The sequence below is a fragment of the Panthera leo genome, chromosome A2 (genome assembly GCF_018350215.1).
Source record: "Panthera leo isolate Ple1 chromosome A2, P.leo_Ple1_pat1.1, whole genome shotgun sequence".
In the NCBI taxonomy this organism is placed as follows: domain Eukaryota; kingdom Metazoa; phylum Chordata; class Mammalia; order Carnivora; family Felidae; genus Panthera; species Panthera leo.
This window is the reverse complement of record NC_056680.1, coordinates 27,396,018-27,412,959: the sequence shown is the minus strand read 5'-3', so window position 1 is coordinate 27,412,959 and position 16,942 is coordinate 27,396,018. Positions and strand designations below refer to the sequence as shown.

Sequence of the window (16,942 nt, the reverse complement as noted above, 5' to 3'; positions counted from 1 at the left end):
AAGCATATTTGAGGAGTTTTTAAAAAGCACTTATATGAAGCTGGAAAGACAAGACCTTCAAACTTACACTTTTGTAAAAAAAAAAATGCAACGGGAAAGAAAGTAATGTGCGATGTAATCATAATGGCTCTGCACAGGCCATATCCTTGTATGTGGAAGCAGAGGGAAAAGACAAGAGTGGCCAAAAGAATCTGTGTGTATGAGGTTTCTTTTTTTCTTTTTTTTCTAAAACAACCTAACAAATTAAGAACAGTTTGTAATCACCTACCCACACATCCAGCTATCCATCCATTCACCCATCCATCTACCAAGCATTTACATAATATGGGATGTGGGATTGGGGGAAGGAAATAATCAGGAGAAAAGTACAGTCAGGAATATTCCAGAGTTCCAGACTAATAGAAGAGAGGCACCTGGAATTAATGGTTCTTAACAGTACAAAGCAGTCATTGAGATGCCTACAATGAATCAGAAGACCCCTGGTGAGTCTGAAGGAGGTGATGGTAGGCATTTAAACTGGCTCTTAAAAATTGGGAGGAAATGGGAGACAAGGAACAGGAAAGAAATGCCATATGTAGGAAGGATCACTATGTAATTTTTCCTACCAAGGATACATACTGTAAACACAACAACTACAACAACTGCTGATAAAATACAAAGGTGGTTAAGTCCTTAAACATTCTTTGTATCTCTTGAAAATCATTTTACTGGAATTGTCAGTAATGTACTCTCTCTGCTCAGCAGCAAACAGAACTCTTGCATGTGTGGATTAATGGGAAGACTTTTTTTTTGTCCTCAAATAAGTCTACCTGGAGTTTCATTTGTCTTGTTGCATGAGCAGACCCTATTGACATTAAAATTATCATATTTGCATGGTTTATCATGGTTTTATCAATATTGCTTGGGTTTGTCAACTTTTTAAAGGGTAGTGATTATACATCCTATTTTCTTCTTCCTGAACAGTTTTCTTTATTTATCTTAAGTGTTTGTTCATTTTCGAGAGAGAGACAGACAGACAGACAGACAGACAGACAGAATATGAGCCAGGAAGGGCAGAAAGACAGAGGGACAGAAGATCTGAAACACGCTCTGTGCTAACAGCAGAGAGCCAGATGTGGGACTTGAACTCACAACCATGAGATTTTGACCTGAGCCAAGATCCAGCTGAGATCATGACTGAGCCACCCAGGCACCCCCTGAAAATGTTTTTGACAACCTTCTTCTACTCTAAACCAGAAGGTGTGGTTGGTTCTGAAGCAAGCCTTGCTAAATGTATCCTATTCTGAACCATCAACAACCCCAAAGCCTGTTTTTTTCTTTATGGATGGATTTTGCCATACTTGCTTTGGTAAGTATTGGTTTGTAGTTCCAAAATAAATGTCACTGGAAGTACTCCTGCTCACAGGGCCTTGAGGACACCTTGAGGGCCCAGCCAACTCAAGAATAAAATTGGTAGTCTGTCAGAAGGCACAGGCACAGTGATGGTTTTTGACCCTCCTGTCAATGAGTTCCTTCCTTTAGACTTTCAGCAATGCTGAAGCAACTGTTATGCCTTTTAGGAAACAGAAGAAACCCAGTGTTTTTCAGGTGTCCAGACTCTCCAGTTAAGTTGAGAAACTTTAAGAAAAAAAAATTTTTTAAAAGCCAATTCAGTTAAAAAAACAAAAACAAAACAAAATACTTCCAGAATATGTGGAGACCCTGCAGAGTTTTTTGGCTTAACAATTGTGTTTTTAAGCCATATATCAATGGCGGTGCTCCAATTGTGAGTTATAATAATATATCATGAGAGGGACAGTGCTCTCATGATATATGGGTGCAGTACATCATCTAAGCATCATGGCTTTGATGATGTATGGCTCCAAACCACAATGAGAGTTTAAAGGAGCTTTTAGCGACCAGACAGCTTTAAATTTAAAATTTTCTAAAAATTAAGGTCTTTTCAAGTCAAATAAAAGCAAGATGCTGGAATCTCATGCTTTATAGAGTGTCACTGCACTCCGAGAGCCTGGGCATGTGTCTTTCCCTTTTGGCTTTAAGCTCAGAACATGGAAATAATGGTCAGGTTCTTCTTCAATTTCTCTTTCACAAGTACAGGTCAGAGAACTGAACAAACATGAGCAGGTGTCAATGCATCTGTTTTGCCAATCACTTTTCCCCCATCTTCTACACCACAAGCACGAGTGGCTTATCTCTAAAGCCAAGCACTGGATCATATGAGATTTCTCTTGTGTTCTTTTAAGGAGCCCTTCTGCTAAAATTCAGAACAAAATGAACAGATAAAAAGGAGAACAACTTCGTAACCCATCGCTCACAAAAACAGGGCCCACAGGAAGAAAACTTGCCTTTTCTATCATTTGTCTTTGTAAATAAAAGCCTTGATTGCAAATGGAAGAAATATATAAGGTGACCGACATGCAGTGTTCACCCCAAGCAGGAAATGGGAGCTATTGCTTGGTTCTACCACCTTTCCTGTCTTCATGAGGTGTTTATAAAACAGTGATGTTGCACAGCAGAAAGTACCTACGTTGTTTAAAAACCACTCGCTTTTGGGGGCAAGGAAATCACTATCAATTAAGAAAGCAGGTGCTGGAAGAACCTCTCCTCCTCTTTCTGTTTATAATCCTACTGCAATAAACAGAACAAAATGAGAAATCTTCCTACTGTTTGCATAATAGGCCCAAACAGGAACAGCAAGAGACAATTACATTTCAAGTGGCTTCTTCCATTTTCCTTTACTAAGAATGGCAGTAGAGTGACTGCCATGTGGAGAGAAACATCTGGGCATGAGGAGTTAACACAGTCCCCTCCCTATTATTTTGCCTCCAGTCTTTCATTGCTTTCGCTTCCTCCACAGATTCAAATTCTCAAATTACTATAGATTTTCGATGTCCACCTCCTACTCCTCCCAGACTTCCAAAAGGCAAAACATCCTGTTTTCACCAATTAGGAACTCCTCCCCCCTTTTTTTTTTTGTTTCAAAAAGAAGTTCTGGGCTTCTCCACCCCCTCCTATTCAAGTAGCTTAACTATATAATCTGGGTCAAAATCAGGGTCACCCAATTTATCATAGTGGCAGAGCTGAAATTATAAGGCAGGTTGAGGGGATGTCATATCCATCTAGCTACTGCATTGTCCTTCCCAACTGAACGACTAGTATTTGGGTGAATGTATGTCTGGGTTTATTTGGAACAGCTCAGAGTTAGGCCTATTGTCCTAAACAGGCCAGTGCAGTGTGAATAGTGCCTTCTTTGACTCTTAAAAGCCCCACTTTAGACAGTAAATTATATGGCCCCCTAACTAGTAGCATGCTTCATGCTGGGGAATCTTACTTGTGCTGATTTGAAGTATTGTCATCTGCCTCTCCTGGGAAGACAGAGAAAGAGGCTGGCTCTCAGGAAAGTCCTTCTAACAGGGTGGCCTGCTGGCTCTGTTCAGGTGCTTGCTGCCATTTATGCATCTTCTTTGGAGAAATGTTCCTACTTTGCCTGTTTTTTAGTTAGAATTTTGTCTTTCATTAAGTTTTCATAGTTCTTTATGTGTCCTCGATATAGTGCCCAATCAGATATATGATCTACAAAAATTTTCTCCCATTCTCTGAGTTGACTTTTCAGTTTCTTGATGGTATTCTTTGGAGCACATGGTTTTAAATTTTGATGATGGTCACCCTCTTCCACTTTTAAGGTGACCCTTGTGGTCACCCTGAGCCCAGGTGGAATATCCAAGATCACCCATACTTTTCCTATTTTAAGGGCAACTGGTTAGCAACCTTAATCTTTCTGTAGCCAATTTCACCTTTGCCATGTAACAACTTACGCAGGAGTTCAGGAATTAGGATGTGGACTTACTAGAAGGGTAAAAGTATCTCTGCCCATTACCTGCAGTGGTTTTTGTTATTCTTTAGAATCAGATTTGCATTCTAAGGTCACTCATTGATCTGAGGGAGGGGGTTCATGCGGGAGCAGCTGGTGGCGGCAGGACCCTAGTTATGGAGCAGGGTAGCTCTCTAGCCTTCACTGCCCTTTCCGCTTGCTTGTATCCCTTAAAACCAAACTGCACTATATTCTGACAAGGGCAAAAGACACCAGTATGATAACACCCACCATCCTCAGGTGAATATGAGGTAAAGTAGATGTGTTCAACAGGATGGAAGGAGAAGTGCCTTAGTGCAAAAGAAGTAGGACTTATAAAAATGTTGTCAGGGTATTAAAACTCAGATCCCACACTTGGAGAAAAAGCTAGAGATAACAGGGCTTTTAAAGCTAAAATGTGCTCACGTGTGTGAGCCAGGAAAGGGTGAATCTACTGCTTGGTACAAAATACTTAAATTTAATACATGAGTGGAAGAAAAGATTTGGCATTGAGCAACTTAGTTTATATTATATTGGGGATGGCTCCCAACTAGGAACGAGTAAGGTAAAAATGGAGCTCAGGAGATGACACTGTTTTAAGTGAATTAAAGTTTCTAGGGAAAGGCCACTTCTATTCTTTGATGCCCAAAGGACTTGCAGATGTGATCAAAGACATTACTGAGAAATCATGGAGCTTGAGAGCCATAGCAAAGAGTTGTCCTTATATCTGGTACGAATATTTGGGAGAAGCAGGGTGGTCTCCTAAGAGATGGTGTCATGGCAGTCTTGGATTCAGATTTCAGCTCTTGGTCACTCTCTGCAGGAGCTTGGGCAAGTTGCTTAACCTCTTGGGGTCTATTTTGTCAACTGGAAATGATAAATGTATTTATTAATTACCTCTTGGGAGTATTTTTTATGTTTATTTATTTTTGAGAGACAGAGAGAGAGAGAGAGAGAGAGAGAGAGAGAAAGCATGAGCAGGGGAGGGGCAGTGAGAGGGAGACACAGAATCTGAAGGAGACCACAGGCTCCAAGCTGTCAGCACAGAGCTCCTTGCAGGGCTCAATCCCACAAACTGTGAGGTCATGACCTGAGCTGAATTCAGACACTTAACCTAATGAGCCACCCAGGCGCCCCATCTCTTGGGAGTATTGTAAGACTTCCCTGAAAGTATATAAATCATCCCAGGGACTGGCATGTAGTGAGCTTTCAATAAATGCTAATGACAATTTCTACTACTAAAGATAATAACGATAATAATAATAATAATAATTGTAGAAATTAGTAGGCTTAGGAAACTTAAACCAGTATTTCCCAAAGAGTGATTTTCTTCCTCCTCTGCAGATACTGCTATTGATTTCTTTGCAAGACTCCTTTTCCTTGGAAAGTTTTCTGTTCTTATGTCTCTCCCTTTCTTTACCTTTCCCTCTCTCCTAAATCCACTTCAGTTTTGTTTTGTTTTTTTAAATAACAGCTTTGGGGCTCCTGAGTGGCTCGGTAGGTTGAATGTCCAACTCTTGATTTTGGCTCAGGTCATGATCTTGCATTTCATGGGTTCAGGCTCCACATCAGGCTCTGTGCTGACAGTGCAGACCCTGCTTGGGATTCTCTCTCTCCCTCTCTCTCTCCCCCTCTCCTGCTCATGTTCTCAAGAGAAAGAAAGAAAGAAAGAAAGAAAGAAAGAAAGAAAGAAAGAAAGAAAGAAGTAAGTAAATAAACTTAAAAAATAAATAACAGCTTTATTTATTGAGGTATAATCCACATACCATAAAATGTACTCTTTTAAAGTGTACAGTTCCATGTTTTTTTTCTAGAATATTCACAAAGTTGTGCAATCATCATGACTATCTAATTCCAAAATATATTCATCTTCCCCAAAATACACCTCATGCCCATTAGCACTTACTCCTTGTTTTTCTTCCTGGAAATTGCTAATTTACTTTCTGTCCCAATAGATTTGCCTATTCTGGACATTTCATACATGGAATCAGACAATATCTGGCCTTTTATATATGACTTCTCTCATGGACTGTAATTCATTTAGCATAATTATTTGACTTAGCAGTTCTTCATTCCTTTTTATGGCTGAATCATGTTCTATTACCTGGCTATACCACGTTTGTTCATGCATTCACTACTTGATGGGCATTTGGGTTGTTTCCCCTATTTGACTATTATGGTTAATACTTCTATAAATATTCATGTGCAAGTTTTTGTGTGTCCATATGTTTTCATATCTCTTGGGTATATACGTAGGAATGGAATTTTGGGTTCTATGAAAACCCTGTTTAACTTTTTGAGGAAGTGTGGAACTCTTTTTCCAAAGCAGTGATGCCATTTTATGTTCCCGCCAAAAGTGTATGAAGGTTTTAATTCTCTATATTCTTGCCAACAGTTGTTATTGTCTTGCTTTTTATTTTATTTTTTTAATTGCCATTCTGTTGAGTGTGAAGCAATATCTCAGTGTGGCTTTGCTTTCACTAATGACTAATGATGTTGAATATGTTTTCAGCTAAGTGTTTATTTCCTCACTTTGCAGCACTGACACTGATGATTATACCCTCCTTCTTAAAATCCCTTCCTCACTCAGTTCTAACATTTACCCTCTCCTGATTTGTCTCTTTCCTCAGTGTATCCTTAACTTTAGTCCTTTTTCTTTTTTTCCCAAACTTCAAATTTTTAAGTGTCCCAATTCTGAATTTTAAGCTCTGCCCACTATATGTTTTCCATAACACTTATCTTCACCTGAAATTAAATTGTATATTTATTTACTTGTTTATTGTCTGCATCACCCATTGGAATGTAGCTTCATGGGGGTGGGGACTTGTTAATTACTATATTCCTGGTTCCTAGAATGGCACCTGGTTATAAATATTTTTGCATGAATATCTATTAGAAAATGTAAATAGATATTCTATAAATAAGGACCTGAGATCTCCATTATTAAATAAGTTTCTTGGCTGCAATTGAACATATTTAATAAAGTGTATATACTGTGGTTCTTCTCAGATACCTTAATATGCTAATAAACATTGTGAAATTTTACTTGACCATGGTAACTCTTCTGGTGTAGACCAGGTTATGGATTTTCTGAAGTATTCTTCTAACTCAAGTAGCTAAACTGCTTGAAACTCTAGCAAAATTTAAACTCTAGTGAAAAATAAATCCTGGCACAACTTTGGAGTGCTTTATCAATTAGAAGTTTTTCTGGCACTTCAAGAAGTAAGTTGTGATCACCAAGGCTCAATATGAACTCACCAAGGACAGGTTATGTCAAAATATCCCGATGTGTCTGTGTTGTCCACAGGGTTTTGTTGTTTTTTATCAGAGTGCCTTCTACCAGAAGGCCATGGCAATGGCATTTCTTCACAACAGTGAGGTTTTGAGCTGGCTTTATCATGATTTCCCTCTTCTGAGGAGTTGAGTGGGTTGTCAGGATCTTGAGATCAGTCTGTCACTTAAGAATTTATGTCAAGATATCAGGCTGGGTAGAGTGAGGTCTGTGCCCCTGGGAAGAATCACCTACATAGTGAGCTGTTTGTTGTCATCAGTGTCACAGTACATTCCAAGTGGTTACTGATGATCAAGCATGGCATTTCCAGGACTGGGTGATAACAGAACTTATGGAGTAGCCCTGAACACTAAATCTAGGCAAGGAAGGTAAAGAAAAGCAGGTATGGATGGACCTGGACCCAGGAGGCTCCCCTAAAAGAATAAGTTCATAGCCAGTCGTATTTCATTAGTGCGTAACAACAGACATATCCCTAAGGATAAGGGATGACCAGAGTGCAGGAAGCCAGGGGAACATTTACTTATTGGTGTTCCATAATGCAATAGGGCAGACAAAGCAGTGAGTGACTGTGGTGCCTCTGGTCGCATTTGGCAGGAAAGAGGTCAAGAAACGGATGGACAGTCTAATCAAGTGCTTCTCAGACAGTGGCCCTGAACCAGCAACACCGGTATCACCTGTGAGTTTGTTAGAAATGCACATTTGGGGCCCTGGTATCTCACCAGGCCCAGGTGCATGCTCAGATTTGAGCACCTGCAGTCAAAGCAAGAGAGACAAGCTCTAGCAGCAGACAAATTAGAACGATGCCCCATTCAAGGAGCTTCTTAAATATCTTCCTTGCTAGCATGGGATCTGGTCCCTGAATGTGATCTCTACTTGGTCTGAAGGTTAAAAACAATGATAATGAAAATACATAAAAAAAAATAAATAAAAGTAATACTGCTGTAGCAACATGTGTTGAGTACTAATTATGTCCTAAACAGCATGCTGAGCACAGGCTTAGCTTTGATCCCTCTTAATAACTAAGTGAGGTAGAGACTGTTGCACTCTCTGCTGCAGCTGAGGACACGGAAATATAGGCCTTTTTGAGGCAGGGGCTGCAGCTAGTAAGTGGTAGGTCCAGGGTTTGCATTGGGTAGTTTGCACAACACTGGTCTGGAATACCTGGTTATTACACATACAAGGGAGATGTTGCGTGGGTGGTTGGATGGAGTGATGGATAGAAGAAATGAAGATAAGAAGGGAGCAGGGAAGAAAGGAAGGAAGGAGAACAGGAAGAAAGAAAGGAAAGGGGAAAGAAAGAAAGGTGGAAAGGAGAGCTGCAGGTATGGGAAGCAAGGTTTGAGTGAAGCCTCCTTCTAAGATGGGCTATTCCCTTACATTGTGGCACTTTTCTGGTCTCACTTTGAAGTCAGCCAGCCTGTGTCCTTCAGCACATTTCAGCCTGGGCACATCCTCCTTTGTTTTCTCCTAACACTGTTTGATGGGTAGTCTGCAATTTTTTTTTCTTTATTTGTTGATTCTCCTTGTCTCCCTATGCTCACACAGTCTTTGTAACTTAAGTATACACTCGCCCCAGTTGCTGAGCAATCTGTGACTGCCTTCATTGTTGACTGGAGAATATTCTGGCAATAACATGTCCTTCTTTGGGGACAGTGTGCTCTGGGGCTGACATGAAGCTTCTCTGTGTTCATTCACCTTGGACCACCTTTTTCCCTGCCTCTGCCTTAATAGCATATCATTTTCCCCCTCCTTTTGCAGCAAAGCCACAGAGACACTTAATCTCCCATTCTCCAGAGGCCCTTTGGAAGCTCAGAGCCTGAACTCCATAATCAAGAAGGGGTGGGCGTGATCAGGGACAAAGTTTGATTCTTTGTCAGCTTCTCTGCATTTAGGCTTTTCATTTTCACGTTCCTCCACACGGTTTGTAATAAACACAAGAACATAGCTCAAGGGCAGAAATGAGGTTTAACTTGAGCAGAGGTACAATAGAGGCTATTTGGAAAGTAAAACTTTCAAATGGCAGTTTAGCCTTGAAGAATATATTGAATTAGATATGCGGTGTGCCTTGATTCATGATCTCTGCATAATAGCATTGCTATGTATATTACCAGGGTGCTTTCATAGACTGGAGACACGGGCTGTTTAATAGATCAGCCTCACAGAATGAGCCAAAACGCTCATGAAGAGCATGGGAGCAAGAGTCACAAGACCTGGATTCCTGCACTGACTCTGCCGCCTCCCATGGGGCCTTGACTTTCCTGGCAATAGCTTTCCTCATCTGCAAAGTGGGTGTCAGAGTAGAACTTGCCTCATGGGATTATTCAGAGCAGTAAAAGAGATAAACGCTAAGCATAGAGTGTTCTTACCATAGTAAGTAAAACTTTAATAAGTAAGGACTATTTATATTACTTTCATATGATTTTTATTTAGAAACCTTGATTCTAAAACATGGTGCACACTCTTTAATACCTTCATTTATTTGCTTTTTACTTAACGCAATTCTCTCTTAGCCAATTCTTATTTCTTGTCACTTTCAGAGTAACTATGGTCACCTTTTAAACCATGCGGTCACTTGAAAGCGCTGGCTAAATACAACCAAGACTGACAACTATGAATAATTCCACATACCCCCTAAAACACTCTGGCATTTCACTCAAATTCTCATATTTGCCACCAAGTTGTTCTCTCTTGTTTTGTGCCTCTCTGTTCTCCACAGATTTCAGATACAGTTACTGAAGGTGAACATCATCCCCTCTGAAAAATAATCCAGCAGGAACCAATGTTGAGTAATTGGGCTTCATAGGAGCATCACTGTCAAGTCTAGAAATATACGAGGAGATAATCACATTTCATTTTTTTTTCTCTTGAACGTTTTTAGCATGTTCACGTCCACGTTCTTCCAAGGAAGGCTGGAGACTTTCACAGGAATGACAGCGTCTATGATGAGGTGGGTCTGTTTTCTCTGATCTTACTATTTGATCACAGAGGCTGTCAGTATGATGAAATCAAGCTGATGAACCAGGTGTCACCCTGGATATATGGTCTTAAGTGGGATTCCACCCCATATGACTCGGGAAGTGGCAGTAGAAGCCAAGGAACGAGGAATGACCATTATGGGAATCAAAGACAAATGAATCATAGTGATTTTCCTTTTCAAAGTAAATGTGGCAGAAACCAAGTGTCTTTGTGATTTCTGCCCTATCATTTACGAGGACACTAAATATTGTCTGGAAATATGGCCCAGAGTCTCCATAGGAGAAAATCGGTAGTGCCGCCAACCAATGGAAATCAAGCTGATTCACATATTATTTTTTTTAGTCAAATACTATTTAATTTAGAGATGCTTTGGAACTCAGCTTGTCTCTCCTAACATTTATTCAAAGCAAAACTTTGAATTATTGTTACCCGAAACCAGCTGGTTTGAATGAGTGCTGCCCATGTATCATAAACACTTTAGCAGTTAATTGACTTCTGGAAATTTCCGTTCAGACACAGAAATGTGAAACCTCTACAAAGATGAAGTAACAAGGTGATCTGGTCCTAGGGCCTCATGTACCTGAGAAATTTCAGGGGTCTGTCTCACTCTGTGGGGTACGTCGCCTATAAGGGTTATTCTGGTATAAAATATTGGAAGATAATTTCAGTTTAACTGCCTGTTGTAGCCAGTGATGGGCAAGTATTTTCCCCAAATGATCACGTGACAGTGGTGCCCTAAGATGCTTGGTTGGAAAGGGTTTTGAGGCTTTTCTGGATGAAACAAAGACAAATGTTGTGATTGGTTAACAATGTCGACCACAGATGTCAAAGAAGAAAGAGGTGCCATTTTTGTCACCTATTTGACGCTCCTGTTCTAAACCCTGGAGAGCAATGTTTAAAATACATTTTTAAAAATTTGGTTGTTCATCATGTGGCTCTATCCCTATGTTTATCCCCACCTGGTTTTATATTTTTAGGGTTTTATTTTTTTGTATTTATGTGTCATTTAAAAAAATTATAGTATTTCTTGGCAATAACTGGTATTAAAGTGGCTACCCAGACCCTGACAATAAAGACTGAGGGGTCATCAGTTAATGAGACTTACAATTAATTTTTCTGGGATCTATTAGATTCTTTGTGGTGACTGATGATCATGCTTTTGGGATGTCCCTCACTATACTGTGCTTCCTGTTTTTTCCAAGAGCTGCAGGAGGAATGTGCAGGGTGGAAATGCTCTAGTGACTCGTCCCTAAGTACTGGTTTTTGGACCAGTTGCTGCAAATCTCATTTCTCCAGAGATACCATCCCTAGAGAGTCTGACCCAGTAGATTGCAGAGGCATACCGAAATCAGAAGTTATGAGAGCATAAGCAAGTGCCCAGGAGATTCTGATGCATGGCTAGGTTTGGGAATAGTCTCTCTCCCAAATTTGTGCTTTCTCAAAGTTATATCCTATAATATTGTAATTTGAACTCATTTTCGTTAGATGTGGAATGTGACTTGGAGTTAGTAAGGGCTTAGTTTGCGTTGGAAGAAAATCAGAATTTTGGAGTAATTATAAAGAGATGCCTTTTAAAAAAATATGAGTACTGATCATATTAGCATAAACTAAGGTTAATAAAATGTTGCCAAGTACAGGCTATTTTAATGAATAAATTAGCACATGATTTATATACAAGTGAATACTGCTAAAGTGTTATTAAAAGTGCTTGAAAACACTGTTTTCTTGGGCTGAACTGTCACCTTGAAATCTTATTTATATTCTGAATGCATTCATGACAGGAGCTATGGGGCTACATTTCAGCCCAGTTCGAGACACGATGTCCAACACTGAGGTTGGTGCATGGCCTTTCTCTCCTTCCTTACTCTTTTGCCCTTGTGTGCCTGCTTTCACAGCATCTCTAGCCCTAGAGATGAGGCAGCACATATTCCTGCCTCCTACCTATTTGGAGAAGCATCCCAAGAGAAGGAATTACTGTAAGAGTTCTCTTCTTTTCTTTTTTTCAATTAACCAGTAAGTCGCATGCAGTATAGACAATACCCACTAAGGGAGATGGTGGTATGAAATTATGAAGAGATTGAACTTCGGGCACCAGAAGAGTGAGGTTTAAACCCAAGTGCCACCTGCTAGTTTTGTGGCCTGGGACAAGTCACTTAAGCTCTGTTTTTAATTCTCTTATCTTTAAAATGGAGCTAATACCCTTCAAAAGACTATTATATGAAATATATGACACACTGTACTTGAAAAGCTTATTGCAGGAATTGGTACATACTAGGCATCTATTAATAGGTAGGTGTTTCTCTTCTTATGATCATTACTTTTGTTTTTAAAAACTTAGCATTTGGTGGGTAAATGGAGAGCTTGGATTTGAAGTCAGGTCATTGGATGTTTCCATTCAACACTCTTTTCAAGAGTCAGATTTCCAATTTTCTCTCTACTTTTAACTGCTTTTTCTCAGATTCATCTTCCTTTTTATACAAAAATATAGTTTGAGTACATAATAAGATAATGTCTTGAAAGTGGCACAGGCAGCATGAAGCATTGCACAAGCATTATTGGTACAAGAGATAATGTACATTAGACTGAATGATCTTAATCAGGAATGATAGAGTGATGAGGTACAGCATTCTTTATGCTGATGGGGGCACTCACTCTAGATTATGCATTTGTCGCGGAACTACAACAAACAAACTGCCATGAAGGGTAGGGAGTAGGGAACAGGGACAGCAGAAGACTGAGCTTGATAAAATGTAATTGTGTTCCTACTGCTGTGGAAATAGAAAATGATACCTAAAGAAGCCTTAGGTTGTAAATTGGCTAAGAATATGGTGTTCTCCCTGGGCGCTGTTTTAGGAGAGATGGTGACAAACTGGAGAGGGTTCACAGCAAGGTGATTGGGATAGCAGAGTCTGGACACAGTGATCTGGGGAGTAGTTGAAGGTGGGGATATTTTGTTTAGAGAAAGGAAAACTTGCAGAGGGAAGACAGTGACAGAGTCCCTGTTTGTAAATATATGAAGGGCTGGTACGTGGGAAAAGTATTAAATGCTCTGTGTGACTCTGGGAGTTGGGGGAGGGGAGATTTGGGACTTCTAGGCTAAAAGGAGCCAGATACCAGCACCACATAACAACAGATCAAATTGATAGAAAGTGATAAACATTTTTAGTACCGTGTGTGTGTGTGTGTGTGTGTGTGTGTGTGTGTGTGAAGGGGGGGGGGGGGTGGAGCTTCCCTTTCCTGGATCTATGCAAGCACAGATGGCCATGATTCTTCAGGTGGACCTCTACATCCAGTCCTTGGAGGGACCACTTAGTTCTATGATTCCTATCTTTACAAATCTGACCCATTGGATGATTACCTTTATTTTTAGGTTAGGCAAGTTCTGTAACAAATAGTGTGAGGTATTCTTGTTGTTGTTAGTATTACAGCATTTGGGTCACTGACTAATAAAACAAACTTTTTGTGTTGTTCATAGAAATACATGTATAGCTCACCTCTGACTTGTGTGAGACCATACTCTATTGATTTTTCTCTTTCTCAGCCTGCTTCCTACTTTTTCCTCCAGTTCATTGTTGCATATTGATGGTCCATGGGCTCTGCTCACCTCCTCATATGTATTTTATTTTGCATGCCAAGTATTTCTTAATGAGTCTGAATGCTTTTAGGTATGTCACGCATTCTTCAGGTCCCTACATTCCCCACAAATCCCTGTCTCTTACCAAGACTTGCTTCACATGTTTATGATACGTGTCTGGCCACTGAAGGCATTGGATTTTGAGATATGCCCATTTCTTGGCCTACTCCTCTTTTTTCTACCACTCAAGTGTTACTATTCTACAGGATCGTCTGTCTAGTCCACTATGCACGTCACTTCTCTACAACCTCTGTTTTACCTCCTTGGTTACTCATATAGTGCTATGGCCCTGGGAGTTTGTCATCTTCAGTGCATCCTGAAGTCTCATTCTCTCTACCCGCTTGCTTTTGTCAAACAGATTATTCTTGTTCCTACCTCAGGGCCTTGGCACATGTTGTTTTCTTTGCCTCTCGCCTCAAGTGACTTCATGTCTTCATCCAAATCTCAGTTCAAATGTCATCTCTTTGAAGAGTTCTTTTCATCGATCACCCCAACCCATCTAAGATAGATAATCTCTTATCCTCTCTGCAGAAATTCTGTTGTTATGTTTATTTTCTTCTTAATAGTTACCACATTTGAAATAATTTATTAGTTTAGTATTCAGTGCCTGTGTTCCCAGCTGCACTGTAAAGACTTGGGAACAGGGACCTAATCTGGCATAGAGGAGGTCTTCAAGAAATATTTGTTCAATGAATGAGTATATGAGGGAATGAGGTGTTGAACTAGAAGAATTTGACATTCCCTACTAGTCCTAAGGTAATTTAAAAGGAGAGCACATCTTGATTTTCAGGGGATCAACTTATTAACTCATAGCTACATTGGGTAAGATTCCGACATGGTGATGTCAGCCATTTGAGGTTAATCTAATGGAAGACTTATGGAACAGGCTCTATTGGTCAGAAATCAATGTGCACACAGCTTCATCTTGTTGCACATCAGAAAGATGGTGAGTAATTATAAACCTCGTCTGATTGCTAAGCAAGTCTGGTGGATCAAAACAAGTCATGTGTCAAAATTAACTTGTCTCACCCAAAAACCCAGACTTGCGTATCTGTAACAAATACAGATGTAAGATTTGCCAAAAGCAGGCTTGAGAGTTCTCTTGCTTTCATTTTGACCTCGATTATCATCTCTTGAGATTATCATTATCTGTTCTTCCTCCAGCTTTCTGTCCTGGATTTGTCTTTGTGCATTTTGTTCACTGATGTATCTTCCCGGTTTCAGAGAATGAGTCTCCTTCCACTCCCTCAAAACTGAGTTCATATTCCACCCATTCCAAGACAAAATTTTTATTATAAAGCCCTTTCTGTGTTGTTTTCCATGCAGATCTTATTTGTCCGTTGCTCCCAAACCCTTTCTATATCTATGTTCTTGAAATTTCCATGAATTATGTGAGGCCTTCTCTGAACTCAGTGGGCCCTCCATTATCTTGACAAGTTGATGAAGATTATGATAATGACATAAATGGGTCCTTGGTTAAAAGAGAACATACAGCTAATGTGGGGGAGGGAAATGTCCATTGCCTAATGCCATGGTACATCATCTCATTAACTCTGTAAGGCTTACCCTAGCTGCGTCCCAAATAAGCAACTCTCATAACTGTATTAGACAATTCATCAAATGTTTATGGGTGACATTGAATGGTTGTGATTGTGCACTGTATATAAAACCCATTACTGATGAAGGAAGTGACTATTATTAAAGCAAATGGGAATAGCAATCAGCAATTGGACAATTCAACCATGAATTTCATAGACAGAGCAACTGTGGGTTCAAGCATGCCATAGGAAACAATTGCTTGGCTTAACACAATGCATGAACAAAATCAATTTGCTAAAATGCAGGTCATTTGGCCCTGAGGGCTGGAGAAAACTATTATATTGCTGATAATATTTATTGTTGAACTTGGATCTCTTTCACACACCATTTGACAATGGGCTCAAAGTCCATGGGTCCCCAGTTGACTCCAAAAAGGAAGGAGTGTTTCAATGAGACAGTTAATTAGCTTTTTTTCCTCTGGGTTCAATGATGTCTTCATACTGAGGAATGCATTTTTGACTTGGTTACCTCTTGCAAAGAATAAAACAAGAACTCCATGGGTTCTTCTAAATTCATGAAAACCTAAAACAATCTTAAATGCTTAATTGAAGCATAGTTAACATATAGTATATTAGTTTCAGGTATATGACAGAGTGATTTGAGAATTATATACATTATGAAAGGCTCACCATAAGAAATGTGATTATCATCTGTCACCATAGAAAGGTATTATAATATGAGAACGTCTAGCTCAAAGAATCTTTATGTGATATAACCAACAAATAAATATATAATTTAATTATCTTTGACATCAAATTCTCCCTGGTTGGATCTCCAAATTCTCTTTGGCTACCTATTTTATTGATAACAAAATTTAGTAGACATCTGGTTTACCCTTTCCTGTGTCAGATTATTACTCATTTAAATCTTCCTGTCCCTTGGAAGAGAGGAATGTCAGATTAGGAGAGAAGTATTCATCTGGTTTCAAATTATTTCTTCCCATTTTTCCTAGTAGAGATAATAATTTGGGGAGTATACAATTCAGATTAATTACCACATATGAAATGTTGAGAAGAATGCAGGATTATAATGGTGGTGATGGTGGGGTGGGGGCCTCCAGAGAGAATCACAAAGTCATTGGATATAAGACTGTGCTGACAGCTCAGAGCCTGGAGCCTGCTTCGGATTTTGTGTCTCCATTTCTCTCTCTGCCCCTCCCCTAGTTGTGCTCGCTCTCTCTCTCTCTCTCTCTCTCTCACAAATAAACATTAATTTTTTTTTTTTAAAAGAGAGGACAGGTATCTACAGGATGTACCTCAAGGCAAAGGATGCCACCTCTATGGTTTTTCCTGGTGTTGGCTTTGAGGACTGCCACCCTGTGTCAGTTTTCTCAGCATTACTCTCCTCTCCATTTAAATATGTTCAATTGCATATTCATGAGAAATAAGCAGCAAAAAGGTAACCACATGCCATTCTATCCATCATATCAAAGTAAGACCACTCCATGTTTTCTCAATAAGGCTTTGTTGTGCAGGGTCTGTTCTGCCTTCCACAGTGAATATTCTCTCCAAACATATATAGCCTAGCAGAAATCTGTAAAATCATGCAGCAGGCAAGTGCCTGCTCTATGAAGCCCTTCTCGCTGAGATAC

The 16,942-nt window shown here is 39.7% G+C and overlaps 1 protein-coding gene across 9 annotated transcripts in view; it reads left to right on the top strand.

The window, feature by feature from the left end:
• FHIT (fragile histidine triad diadenosine triphosphatase) overlaps positions 1-16,942 on the top strand; it is a 1,408,202-nt gene that overhangs the window by 1,218,136 nt on the left and 173,124 nt on the right. For 8 of the 9 annotated variants that reach the window (XM_042929865.1, XM_042929864.1, XM_042929861.1 and 5 more), the window contains one exon: positions 10,021-10,089. The exons of the other annotated variant lie outside the window; for it this stretch is intronic. In XM_042929865.1, coding sequence (XP_042785799.1) covers positions 10,021-10,089 — 69 coding nt within the window. The remainder of the gene's footprint in view (positions 1-10,020; positions 10,090-16,942) is intronic. 9 annotated transcript variants of the gene reach the window in all.